General features: G+C 51.7%; 6 protein-coding genes across 6 annotated transcripts; 4 read left to right on the top strand and 2 right to left on the bottom strand.

The window, feature by feature from the left end:
* Positions 1-693: 693 nt before the first annotated feature.
* Positions 694-1819, top strand: Z520_04847 (uncharacterized protein; the record flags this gene model as incomplete). The annotated part of the gene is made up of 2 exons (XM_016775351.1): positions 694-1060; positions 1119-1819. The coding sequence occupies 2 exons, from the start codon at positions 694-696 to the stop codon at positions 1817-1819; spliced, it is 1068 nt and encodes a 355-aa protein (XP_016633394.1).
* Positions 1820-2433: 614 nt separating this feature from the next.
* Z520_04846 (1,4-alpha-glucan-branching enzyme) lies at positions 2434-4575 on the bottom strand (the record flags this gene model as incomplete). Its single annotated transcript, XM_016775350.1, has 1 exon — positions 2434-4575. The coding sequence occupies one exon, from the start codon at positions 4573-4575 to the stop codon at positions 2434-2436; it is 2142 nt and encodes a 713-aa protein (XP_016633393.1).
* A 529-nt stretch (positions 4576-5104) lies between these two features.
* Positions 5105-6071, bottom strand: Z520_04845 (uncharacterized protein; the record flags this gene model as incomplete). The annotated part of the gene is made up of 3 exons (XM_016775349.1): positions 5105-5484; positions 5530-5554; positions 5652-6071. The coding sequence occupies 3 exons, from the start codon at positions 6069-6071 to the stop codon at positions 5105-5107; spliced, it is 825 nt and encodes a 274-aa protein (XP_016633392.1).
* A 558-nt stretch (positions 6072-6629) lies between these two features.
* On the top strand, positions 6630-8489 carry Z520_04844 (uncharacterized protein; the record flags this gene model as incomplete). Its single annotated transcript, XM_016775348.1, has 1 exon — positions 6630-8489. One exon carries the CDS (start codon positions 6630-6632, stop codon positions 8487-8489), a length of 1860 nt encoding a protein of 619 aa, XP_016633391.1.
* Positions 8490-10618: 2129 nt separating this feature from the next.
* Positions 10619-11725, top strand: Z520_04843 (uncharacterized protein; the record flags this gene model as incomplete). The annotated part of the gene is made up of 4 exons (XM_016775347.1): positions 10619-10877; positions 10990-11114; positions 11217-11463; positions 11541-11725. 4 exons carry the CDS (start codon positions 10619-10621, stop codon positions 11723-11725), a joined length of 816 nt encoding a protein of 271 aa, XP_016633390.1.
* Positions 11726-12297: 572 nt separating this feature from the next.
* Positions 12298-13296, top strand: Z520_04842 (uncharacterized protein; the record flags this gene model as incomplete). The annotated part of the gene is made up of 4 exons (XM_016775346.1): positions 12298-12506; positions 12566-12664; positions 12721-12840; positions 12891-13296. The coding sequence occupies 4 exons, from the start codon at positions 12298-12300 to the stop codon at positions 13294-13296; spliced, it is 834 nt and encodes a 277-aa protein (XP_016633389.1).
* Positions 13297-13468: the final 172 nt, after the last annotated feature.

Here is a 13468-nt window from a genome sequence, read left to right as displayed (position 1 = left end):
ATTTGAATCAACAGACGCTTCACCATTATTGAGCACTTTGTATGTTTGTTGTGCGGATCTGCTGTGTTTGCCTGCCAGCGGAGTCTGACTTTTGCAAACCCCGGCCGCCTCCTCACATGCTCGTTCTTTGTCTGCTACTTCAGAATCTATCCCATCTTCTTTGATAGTGAAACTATCCGGAGCTTCCAAGGACCATTTGCCTGAACGTACTTTCCAGTTCCGCCTCCCGGGAATCCGCACCATCCATGCTGCCGATGCGGACAAATGGATCAGGACCAGACCAGCTCGCTGCGAGAGAGGACTACAATCAATGCGTTGGGTACCAGGCGTCTGCGAGTGGCAGTCCCAGGCTTTACGCACTCGCTGGCAGCGTGATGCATTAGCACTGTAGTTCTCGTCGTAAGTAATTCTAGGTACCTCAGGTAGGTAAGCATTGAACCGGCGAGATGGAAATTTGGGTCCATGGACATGGTGTGGGCAGCAGCTGTTATTGGCTGACGTAGTTGGCTTCCCGATAATATTCGTGGTGAGAATCGGAGATGCGCAAGACTGACCACTGCAGCTTTTGAGTGACTGCAATTGTTCCCATGATTCTCATCCTGCTAATATTTTCCGGATTGTCCACAAATCTCCCCTCGAATTCTTCGAGATAGCTCAATATAATAATTCTAAAGTCATGCTTCCTCCGCCCAGATGACCTCCGGGCCAATGCGCAAGCTTCCCATTGCTGCCACCACCAAGTGTGCCGCTCCAGCAGCAGCTTCGAGATGGACTTCCCTTTCCCGTTATCCCAACCAAGTCCAGCTTCTTCGCAGGCACAGGTCGTCGACCGCTTCCGCTTCCGCTTCCGGTGGTAGCGGCTCCTTGCGCCAGGGCCAGGTGCTGTCTAAGAGACATCTAGCACAAGTTCGGCCGGAGCCCATCTCCGAAGTGTGGTTCACGTCGGCGTCCCCCAGATTTGGTCCGGAAGACGACTTACTTGGAGGTTCTCCTGCGCCTGGGGCAAACAATAGTAGTGACCACAAGCCGCCGGATGAACGGTTGATCAGGCTAGGGAAGAGTATGTTTTTAAGATGGATACATCTGTCCGAGAAAATGGAACGCTGATATGGCCATAGCATTGCGAACATTGTCGCCTCTCCTCCCAGATATCCTCACCAAACCCCTCCCACCGGAGATCCTGTCTCCCAACATCTCCCTCCATCTCTTTCCCTCGACTCATCCTCATCTGCCAGCTGTCAAAGGCCGCGTTGCATACCGCGCATCTCTCTGGACCGCCCCAGTCGCCTGGGGCTGCGTGCCCATCGTGGGCAATGTAAAATTGAGGATTATTTCGGAGAAGATCGTGCGGACGGGGTTTTCATACGCCACTCCTCCTCCGTCATCCGAAGACGAGCAAGAGCAAGATCTCAGCGCAGAGAAACTGGTCGTGCGGTGGAAAACGGAGCCCAAAACCAATGGCAATGGCAACGGCAATCATGAAGCTGACATCACCGACTCGTCGAACATAAACCGCGGCCTTTCCAAACTGCTCGGCGGCGACAAACCCATCTTCAACCTCAACAAAGGCGACGACTTCACCGGTCTCTTCATCTTCACGTTCGACTCCAAGGGCCGGATTGCAAGCCACACGATCGAGCACGCCGAGGAGAGCAACGGCTATGACAAGACGAGCAAAGTCGTCACGCTGACGGACTGGTTGTTGGGCAAGGCAAAATGGGGGGGACGCAACAAAGAGCAGGAACTCGTCCCCGGGTTGGCCATGAGGGTGTGTCGCGACGAGTGGAATATTAGGAGGGGAGTGCCTCCGAATTCCTGAGGACAAGATCGTCAATCATCGATTCTTGGACCTGAAATCATAAAGTGTCGCATCAAAGAAATCGATGTTAGGACCCTTCATCCTCCACTCCTGTCCAGGAAAAAGCAGAAGAAAAAAACCCCTCAATGCGAAACGAAAAGCGTGCAGGGAGCGGCTTCTTTGGGAGTATTGGAACAGAACACATCCCCAGTCCAGTGCTGCTCAGCTCTACTCATCCATAGGTTGTAACAATTAATTATGCAAGAAACGCGTTGCAAAAGAAGCTTCCTTATGCCCTAACAGTGTCGAGAACATGCCATTGGCAAGGCCTGATACAGATTTTGCCGCTCTACTGTTCGGCAGTAATTTGGGAGATCCTTAGCCTTTGAATCCATTAACGGTAATATTGATCCAGTACATGTTGAACTCCATTTGGAACACAATCTTTTTTTTATGGACCGCTCAACGTGTCTTCATTGGCCAGCTTGAAAGATATCGTCCCCAGAGGTCATCCCCCTACAACAAAAGTCGGTCAAAGGAATCGCTGGATCAAAGAGTCGATTCAAGAGCAAAAACCTGTACACATCAAGTCAGCGAAGTGGTCCAGACCCACGAAACAACATCAATCACAAAGATTAGAAGGGTTGCACACTCACCAAAGCTGTCCTAGTCGGAATATAAACCTGTATAAAGTTCTTCCTGTTATTCCATGGCAGATCGGTGGTGAAAAATCTCGTATCCTTTGCATTCCTGCCGTGCCCACCGTACTCTTCGGCGTCCGTGTCAATGATGATCCGATAAACGCCTGGTACCTCCACGCCGACTCTATAGTCGGTGAACGAGTTCGTGGGGTGGAAATTGAAGATCCATAAGAGACCTGCTCTTTCAAAGACTAGCACTTTGTCGGTTTCGTTTTTCAAGGAGATGTAAGCCTGGGGGCTGTGGAGCCAGCCATATTTTTCTTCGTTCCACTGCATTGTACGGTCGAATTCATTCAAGAACCTGTACCGAAGAAGATGGTCTTCGGTCAAGTTTAGCTGTCGGCGAGCGTACCAGAAGGAATTGTCATTGCCTGCTCGAGGGAAGTCGAGCCACTCTGGATGCCCAAATTCGTTGCCCTCGAAGTTGAGATAACCTTCGCCGCCCAGGCCATGGGTAACAAGGCGGATCATTTTATGGAGGGAGAGAGCGCGGTCGATGGTCGGTGTCAGGGGGGTCAACACCGACATGTTGGTGTACATTTCCGCATCGGCGAGCCACATCATCAGCGACTTATCGCCTACCAGGGCTTGGTCGTGGGATTCGGCATACGCAATCGTTTTCTCACCATGGCGTCGGTTGGTGAGGGTGAACGCGATGTTGCCAATGTCCCACTGATCATCGCTCTTCTCTTTGAGCAATTTGATATACATATCAGGAACCGCCATGGCGAGACGGTAGTCAAATCCTATTCCGCCTAGCGAGAGTTTCAGACATAGGGCAGGCATACCAGAGACGTCTTCGGCAATGGTGATGCAGTTCGGGTGGATGTCGTGAAGCATTTCGTTGGCAAGCATGAGATAGACCACAGCTTCTACGTCCACGGATGAGCCAAAGTATTCGTGATAGCCTCCCGAGAAGCCGGTGCCAATACCGTGATGAACGTAAAGCATGGAGGTAACTCCGTCGAAACGGAAGCCGTCGAACTGGTACTCCTCCATCCAAAATCGGAGGTTGGACAAGAGAAATCGTAGCACTTCGTGATGGCCATAGTTGAAAAGTCGGGAGTCCCATAGCTCGTGTCGGCCTTTTCCTCCCTCATGGAAGTAAAGGTGGTCGCTGCCGTCGAACATATTGAGACCGTCCAGCACGTTCTTGCTTGCGTGAGAATGCACGACGTCTAAGAGCACTGTGATTCCCATCCCGTGGGCCGTGTCGATGAGTTCCTTCAGATCCTCCGGTGTCCCGTACCTGGAGCTGGCTGCGAAAAAGGAGTTGACTTGATATCCAAAAGAAGCGTAGTAAGCGTGCTCCATGATTGCCATTAATTGAATCACATTGTACCCGAGATACTTGATTCTTGGGAGCATGTTCTTCGTGAACTCCTTGTACGTGGCAACCTTCAGCTCCGGGGAAGAAATGCCGACGTGTGCTTCGTAGATGCGGACGCTCTTTGGGTACGGAGGGCGAGGGTTCTTGAAGACGTAACGTTCCTCTTTGGGAGGATTCCATAGCACTGCATCGTAGACGGGGGACACAGAGAGATCCTGGGTCACTCTGGTGATCCACGCCGGTATTCTTTCAATGCGTTCTCCTCCAGGGATGACCATGGATATCTTCAGTTTCGTGTTATGAGGTATTGCTGGGACGCCATCTTTTGCAGGGAGCCGCAGTTCCCATACACCATACTCGTTCTTCTTCATTGGGTGCGCCTCTCTACTCCAATTGTTGAACTCGCCGATCAAGGAAGCTTGCTCAGCGTTGGGTGCCCATTCGCGATAGGTTATGGAGCCATCCGGCTCGAAGGTGAAGCCAAACTTCTCATATCCGCGGCTGAACTTCTCAAGGCCACCTTCGGTTTGATCAATCTTCTTTATCCATTCCTGAGCCTTTGAGAACCGGTACTTCAGGTCTCCCCGGAAGGGTTCTAACCAAGGGTCGAGCTGGATAACACCTAATGGAAAGTCAGAGAGGCTTGAGGGAATCATGAGGGTTTTCATACCTGTTCCGTCAGGGGCAGCTTCACCGCTGGCAGGCGCAGCCATGAGAGAATTTGCAGCATCCTGATTCAATGCCATGAGGGGCAGTGGAGGTCACAACGGAAGCTGGGAAGAGGTGAGGAAGTCAATTGAGTCGGGTAAAAGAGAATATAACAACCAGACGTGAAGAAATCCAATAGCAATGCTAGAAGCTCAAAAGTATTTATCGAGGCTGTTCCTGGATGACCGACGACTTGTTGGAGGGGCTTCTGGGCCTGGATGGGAAAAAATGTTGAAATGAGGTGTTTACCTGCGCAGGCTGCGAGACGCTTGGGGGCTGCGGCGAAATTGTGGTATGAGGAACTCAATAATGACATCAACCCTCAACAAGCACCTGCAACCTTGACGTGGTTTGACGTGGGGAAGCTCCTGGGTGGCTCCTTGGTTGCTCCTGTTGGGTGCCACGGTGCCTGTAGCCCTTGTAGCCCACCTAGATCCTCGAGCCAATGGGCGCCTCGGTGGCGCCCTTCAAAATCTGCGCGGCCACTGTATTCGTCCCGACAGTTTTTCCGTTCCGAACAAGTCAATTTGTCCCAACCATCCATTTCATCAAACCACGTCGATAGTCTTACTCGATGCTCTCGCCCTCCAGATCTCCGCCCTTCTTCATCAGTTCGACTCTTTCGCCGCCGTCCACCAATGGCTTCTGAATGACTCTTTCTTGTTCGTCGTTTGCTATCTCCAGCCCAAGGCAGTTCGCAATGAAGTCGCATAACAGTTCCTCGGCCTCAAGCGCATTCCTTGTCAACGCATGATCATCGTTCTCGAAGAGCTTCAATTGTCGATCTCCCTTCCTGCCATATGACTCGTAGAGACTCTGTGAGCAGTGCCATCTCAACGTTCGATCGCCGGTACCGTGGAGCAAGAGCAGTGGCCTTGGGGCCAGCTTCGTGATCCCACTTGTACCTGCGGTTTGGCTTGCAATGGTAGCGCAGGCTACCACACGATCTGCCAACATTAGACAAAGTCTCAAACAGAATGCCCAACACCTACCCTTCTCTTGTCCGCCTACGGTGAACTGCAAGCCATCGTTAGCGTGTGTGGACATTGGCGTATTCCATATCAATTGCTGTTCGAATATAAAACCAGCATCCGAAAGGTAAGGGAAGACTCACGACCGGCGCGCCTCCGAATGACCAGCCAACCAACACGAATTTGCGAATAGAATATTTCTGCTCCAGATGGTTCATTGCCGCAGTCACATCTTCCGCGCAAGGGGTGTCATGAGCAGGATAGCGGTAATCCAGTCGAAGCACGGGCATGCCCCTTCGAAGACTGGCGAGTTTGTCTCCAATGGAGACATAGATTGATGAAGGACCAACGACGCCTCCGCCCGCCCCAGAAAGGAGTATCACAGCAGCAGCCACTCTGTCTTTGTTCTCTGGATAGCCCGCCGGCAGATGGAGAAATCCACGAACGCTTGTCCCTCCCACAAGTACTGAAAGACGTTCGGTGGTACAGAGGGACTTTTGCACCTGTTTGAGGGTCCCAAACCTCGTTGCATGTTCCAGTACATTCATCCCAGTCGAAGCCATTTTGAAATGCTGATTTACAGCCTTGTCAAGGCATATTTCGCCGAATATGTTGATACCTCAAATAAGGAAACGTCATGGGCGCAAGGATTCCATCCAGTAGATTTCTTCCGCCCATTACCAACAGCCTGGAGATTTTTTCCAGCGTTTGACGTAACCTCCCTCAGTAGATTGTCTAGTAGAACAGCCCCTGCTCGCTCACTTACTCACGACAAACAAATCGGGTCTCATCAGGGTTCTCCCTACCTACCTAGGTAGATAGATACATCGAGAGTGGTACCTAGGTACATATTTTGTATTGAGAAGAGGAGCGGCACCTCTGACGGTGAAACTTCGGAAAAACTGACACAGGCTGTGGCGATTTCGCAATGAGGGGGACAGCAGCCACGCAGCTCTGCTTGCTATCGCAACTCGGAATACTAGTAGTCTGCTTGACTCATACCACTTCCCACCCATAGGTATTTATTATTGTATCAAGCTTGCTGCGTGTGGACAGGAGGCAGGCATCCTATATTCGCGGGCGTTGGCATTTACAGCCCACCCCCAGTGTGAACAGCACCCATGCATTCAATACCGTCTCTCCCAATATTCCTTTGCCCTGCGCTCGATCGCACCACGACCGCCTCCACCACCTCAATACCACGGCGGCTCCGTTCATCGTATATTACCTTAAGTAAGCGATCTATCTCGAGTCACTCGCAGAGGCTATCCTCGTCGCAATTTCATCGTTCCGACTTTGCAAATCAACCCTTCACCGGAACCTACGAGCCAGGCTTGCCTACATCTGGCCCATTAGGTGGAGCTTCGATATATGGCACTCCTCGCCTGACTCCTAAACTTCTGAAACAGCATCTTGATCAGTTCGTCGTCGGTCAAGAACGAGCTAAGAAGGTCCTGAGCGTTGCTGTATTCAACCATTATCAAAGAATACAAGAGCTGCAACGACGGGAGGAAGAGGAGGAAGAGCTGCTTGCACAAAGGGAAAGAAGAGAGCGACATCCTGTCGAGAATGAGTTCCCTGGTCAACAACCCACAATCCGCATGGGCGGACCCTCAACTACGCTCAATCCGCGGACAGGCGGCTCGCTCTTGGTGGATACAAGTCCACTGACCCTAGAGAAGTCAAATATCTTGCTTCTTGGTCCTAGCGGTGTGGGAAAGACTCTGATGGCAAAGACTCTTGCTCGAGTTCTTTCTGTTCCCTTTTCAATGTCTGATTGCACACCATTCACTCAAGCTGGATATATTGGCGAGGACGCCGAGGTTTGCGTTCACCGGTTGTTAGCCGCAGCGAACTATGATGTCGAAAGAGCTGAGCGTGGCATCATATGTCTGGATGAAGTCGACAAAATAGCAACAGCGAAGGTCAGCCATGGCAAAGATGTGTCAGGCGAAGGCGTTCAGCAAGCACTTCTGAAGATCATCGAAGGGACTACCATCCAAATCCAGGCAAAACCAGAGAGGAATGCTCCTCGAGCGGGTGGCCAGTCACAGACATATCCCACGAACAGTCCTTTGGGCGCCGGCTTCTCTTCTGGATCATCCGGGGCCTCGGCCGCTCCAGCAAAAGGCGAGGTTTATAACGTTCGGACGGATAATATCCTCTTTATCTTCAGTGGTGCATTCATCGGGCTTCAAAAGCACATCATGGACCGGTTGACCAAAGGGAGCATTGGATTTGGCGCCAGTGTACGATCCAGCTCAAATCTAATCTCCTACAGTCGTGATCAGAAATCTACCACAATTACTCCGGTTCCCATCTTGCCGGGATCCCAGGAAGAGGCTCTCTACAAGAAACATTTACCCTTTTTCACCCCGGCGCCAACTCCTGAGCAGACTACCATGGATGGCTCTGCCCCGGAACCAAATTACTTTAACCCTCTGGACCTGGTCACCCCAGCCGATCTACAATCCTATGGCTTCATTCCTGAGCTTATCGGGCGTATACCTACGACTGCTGCCTTATCTGCCCTCACACACTCCTTGTTACTGCGTATACTTACAGAGCCGCGCAACTCGCTAGTGGCACAATATGTCACGCTGTTCTCCCTCTCCGGCATCGAGCTCCGCTTTACCACCCCGGCTCTTCATGTGGTTGCGTCGAATGCCCTCGCCATGGGCACAGGAGCTCGAGCTCTACGAACGGAAATGGAGACCATCCTTGGTGATGCTATGTTCGAATCGCCCGGAAGTAGCGTCAAGTATGTTTTGGTGACCGAACGTGTGGCAAAGAGAGAAGAAGGAGCCATCTACTTTGGGAGAGGCCAAGGAGGCAAGTTCCACGCTCTTATCGCTCAGGAGGAGGGTGACTGGGAAGACAAGCAGAAGAAAAAAGACCCGGACCGGAAAGGCGAGGCGGCATCCGCCAGCTTCGAAGATTGGAGAACAAAGACAACAATAGCTGCTGGAGGCGGCGGCTGAGCCTGGTCACGGTTGGCTATCCTGCTCATGATATGAGGAGGAATGATGAACATCAAGTCACCTACGATGATTGACCAATATATTCAGTATCATGGATTTCCTGGATTTGCCGTAAACCGACTTCCTCCAAAGGCTTAGACTCGGTGGACGACGAGCATAAGACTAGAGACTCTAGCCGTCCTGCTTCTCATTCAGGGTCGGGTGTCGTCCTTCCGCAGCCTTGCCCTGTTCACCTTCAGCACCGGATTGTACCTCACCCGTGGCCTCGACACCTCACACACTTGCCTATCCTCATCGCCAAGCAGTCGACCTCAATAAAGCGGATCCTCTCTCCCAAAAATACAGGAATATATTTGAGAATCGCGAATTTCCTGTTGCCTTCGGGCCCGTGACCCATTTACGGACAAGAGCTGATTACAGCCACAAAAGTGGGCTCATCCTGCGACTGCTGAGTTTGCTGGCTGCTAGTGTCCTCGGACGCTGCGGTGACAGCGTTGTGCCATGAAGCATAGGGTAAAAATTCGAAAACGTCCTAGTGATGTGTCTGCTAACTCCCGGGAACTTCGGTTCTGCAGGGGGGCACGGATTTTTTGTTGTTTTGTGGAAAAGAGGTTGGGGGTTCAATCCTTACTATAAGCGTGAGAATTCCTACTTCCAGTATTCTTTTTTGTGGCCTGTTTCAGATTGTCAGGTTCAATTTGCGGGTTGCGGGAGAGGTGTGGCAGAAATGAACCTCAGGCTGTGAGTAAATCATATCGCACCAGCTGGAGAAGGTGAACGCAACCGCAGACAAGGCGAACAAATCGCTTTTGCCAGGCTTGCGAAGAATCTTTTCCAGCTGCATCAAGTAATGACTCGACAACGACAACACCTCTTGCCATCATTCTATGAGCCGAATACGCGTTCTTACAGGCTCCACGGACACTTTTCTGAGAAGACTGGCACTGCGTATCAGCTCGCTTCTTGAGAGGGACTACATCCGAGTCATGCAAGAAGCAATGCTCACAGGCTGGAGACACCGGAGACCTACAACTAGGCTCCGTTCTAGCTACAATATTACCACTTTCAATGGTGATGCCGTCCACAGATTTGACGAGTTCGAGGGACGTTTTACCGCGGCGAGTCTGAAAACGGTAGCAAGGCGAGGTGGCCTCAAATCGTCCAACCAAAAACGGTCGTGTGTCAGTCATTTGCGGATATAGTACCGAGCCAGAGGAAGAGAACGGCTTCCGAGAAACAGGACAATCTCAATAGCTGGGAACATGGGCATCTCATCGTTGACAACGCATTACGGAGCCACAGACTGACCGACTTCGAGCGGAATTTGCTGTCTACTTGTAGACGAAGTTGGAGGAAGTGGACGGCTGATATCATACATCCTAGCTTGAATCCACAATAATATAAAAGGTCTTCATGATCGTCCAGCGTGGTAATACGTTTGTGCCATCGTGGAATAAGGCAATCACAAGAAAGGGGCTCAGAGCCTTGACCCGGTCGAATGTGTCTGACAAATATTCATTGTCCATTTCGTCAAGCCTCCCGCATAGTGTTAACCAAGAATTCGGCACCATCGGTATCTTCTCAACTGAAAAGACGGCCATGTCATGTGTCTCTCTTACAGTCCACCTCTCATGACACAATCCCAGTCTATGCCGTGAAAGACGAGGCGAAGCCTGCGACTTCCGGGCACCATGGCCTGAGCTCCCGGCGCCGAGGCTGTGCGCGTCACACAGTCGCTTACATTGTGATTCGCTTCAAGCTCCAACTTCGGAGCCACGGATCCAATCTCGAGGTCTCCGAATATACTAAGTAGACACCCCATAAGCTGTCTGTATGGCTGGCGACTGTCACGACTGTGTAATGGCTCCTGTGACGTAGAGCGATTCGGGAAAAACTCGGATCACACCCTATTGGTTATATACATACGAGGTATACTTAATAATATCGAACATGATGCTGTAATTGCTCTTTTGGTGTATATATCCAAGTACTTTCCCTTCCAATCTCTTTCCGCAGTCCAGTGAGTGATTCTTCTTCAACTGCGAACCAGAAAGCAGACCCTTTCACTCCTTCATACAAAAGGAAGTCCTCACAGAATCGTCCGCCCCTGCTACACCAAACCAAAAGCTATGTCTGCCCCACGCGTCCTCATCCTCGGCGGCCACGGCAAGGTCTCCCTCTTCCTGCAGCCGCTCCTGCTGGCCAAGAAATGGCACGTCACCAGCGTTGTGCGCAACCCGGCGTACGAGGCCGAGATCCTGGCGCTGGGAAAGGACAAGCCGGGAAAGATCGACGTGTTGGTGGACAGTCTCGACGACGTCAAGGAAGTGAGCGACGCCAAGAGGGTGCTCGAGAAGGTCAAGCCGGATATTGTGGTGTGGAGTGCCGGTGAGTATTGATTGCTCTCTCTTTGCATGGCGCCACGCTAGTCATTCAAAGTCGAAGGCACTCTATCAAAGTTCGAGGAATGGGTTGTTGACGTCGGAACGAATGTCAATAGGAGCCGGTGGGAAGGGCGGGCCGGCCAGAACAAAGGCCATTGATATGGTTGCCGCGAAATGCTACATCTCCGCGTCGCTGGCGATGCCGAGCGTCAAGAAGTTCCTGATGGTCTCATACCACGCGGTGAGTTATCTCGAGTTCCCCATTTCCCTCCCAATTCCCGGCAATGTGAGCCGCATCCTCACTGACAGACTCTTGCTAACCTCTACCTCTCGCGTGGTGCAGTCTCGAAGGGGCTATCCCCCGTGGTGGACCGACGAAGACCGCAAAGCCGCTGACAACACCAACCAAAATATTCTGCCAGCCTACTACCAAGCCAAAGTGGAGGCGGACGAGCATCTCGAGGCCCTGGCGAAGAAGAGGTTTGACAGCGGAGATCAAGAGTTCCAAGCCATCAATTTGAGGCCCGGCACTCTGACGGATAAGCCGGGGACGGGAAAGGTGACGCTGGGCAAGACGCACGTAGGCGGCGGTAAGTCTAGTCCTATTTCTGCTGCTTCAGTGTTCCAATCTGCTGGTTTAGCCGTTCACTAACGGCTTCCAAAACAGGTGTGCCGCGCGAGGATGTCGCACGGGTCGCCGCGGCGCTGTTGGACCGCAACGACACAAGAGGGTGGTTTGATTTGTTGGAGGGCGACGTCCCCATAGAAGAAGCGATTGACAGCCTCGTCAAGAGCGGGCACAACGGTCTTGAGGGAGAGGATATGCAAAGGATCTGGGCGAGAGAGACGTGAATGTCCCCAGGCTTCTCAACTGGCACTACTGGACCTGAGAGGCCGTAGTGCGATTGTCAATTCAATAAAAGTTCTCGTTAGTCACCAACTCCTTCTGAACCTGCTCGTTAGTGACAGAATCACGTTTAATTAGACCCACCGTGAAGGCTCTGGGGGATCAGAGACACATATATCGTTCCCCGTCTGCAGTGGAAATAGGATAGGGTTCGAGTGTATGTCCAACGCGGCATTGGTATTTGAACAGGTTGCAGATATTGGTAAGACATTTATGATAGAAGAGAATCAGGGAGCAACAGACTGTCAAGAATTTTCGGCTAGCACGTAAGACTTCCTTCAACAACTTGTCCGTCGACAAGGCTGAGTGGATCATAGCTGGCGAGGCTGAGCGTGCCGCAGATCACGCTTCTCCGCCCACGGGATCAGCCTGGTGTTATATTGCGTCACGATTCTCTGTCTCCAATTCTTACTAATGGCGGAACGATAAATTCGCCATGGACATCAAAAGACTCTCCCGCGGACTCGTTGCGTTGTTGCGAGAAGAACTCCGTTAATTTGAAAAGCAACTCGGAACAATGGGTTCGGCATCACATCCTGACGCAGATATCCACCCGGAAGCAACAGGCCCTGCGGCCAAGATTGTTGCTGCACATCAGAAGGACGAGCCCATCACTTTATACTCTGGTTGGTTTTGCCCTTTCGTCCAAAGGGCATGGATCACCCTTGAGGAGAAGAAGATTCCGTACAAGTATGTCGAGATCAATCCGTATAACAAGGAACCAAGGTGTGTACCAGATCAGCGTTGAACATGGCTGGGCCGGTTTCTGTACCAACTGAAGGCAGTTTTCTCAAGCTCAACCCGCGAGGTTTGGTTCCCACGTTAGGATGTCCCCAAGAGGATGGATCCACCAAGCCATTGATTGAATCCAATATCATTTGCGAGTATGTCATGACGGCAACATGGAGAGCCCGGGGCTGTTGTCAGCTGACAAAGTCAGATACCTTGACGAGATGTATCCAGACCAGATACCCCTGTGGCCACGCGAGCCTTACAAAAAAGCAGTCATGAAGGTCTGGGTCGATCACATAACGACTAGGATCCTCCCAGCATACCATAGGTAACCATCGATACACCTCAATCTGGCCTCAATATCTCACAGCAACACAGGTTCCTGCAGCATACAGAGAAAAGCCCGTACACGTTGGAGAAAGCACGCGCCGAGCTCCTAAACGCCCTGAAGACATGGATTTCCAACGCAGATCCTGAGGGCCCATATTTCATGGGCAAAGACTTGACTTTTGGCGATGTAGCTCTCGCCCCCTGGGCGCTAAGGATGTGGGTGTTCGACCACTTCAAGGGCGGCCTGGGGATTCCTCCTCCGGGCCAGGGCGGAGAAGACGAGCAGTTGTGGAATCGGTGGCGGAAATGGGTCGATGCCGTGACCTCCAGGAAATCGGTGACTGAGACGATGAGCGACAAGGAACACTATATGCCTATATATCAGCGCTATGCGGAAGACCGGGCGATGAGTGAGATGGCCAAAGCGACTAGGGAAGGAAGAGGTGTGCCATGAACAGATTGACCAAAGGACGCCATATTCGAAATATAGGGCGCACTGCTGTAAGAGTTGCTTGCATCGGCTGGTCCTAACATATGACAAAAGCTGCCGGGGGACGTATCATTCATTGAAGCTAACAATGCTCCAATGCAATAACAACTGTAGAAACACCGGAGTGAATGCTATG

Source organism: Fonsecaea multimorphosa (assembly GCF_000836435.1).
Source record: "Fonsecaea multimorphosa CBS 102226 unplaced genomic scaffold supercont1.8, whole genome shotgun sequence".
NCBI lineage: Eukaryota > Fungi > Ascomycota > Eurotiomycetes > Chaetothyriales > Herpotrichiellaceae > Fonsecaea > Fonsecaea multimorphosa.
This window is presented reverse-complemented; position numbering and strand designations above follow the sequence as displayed.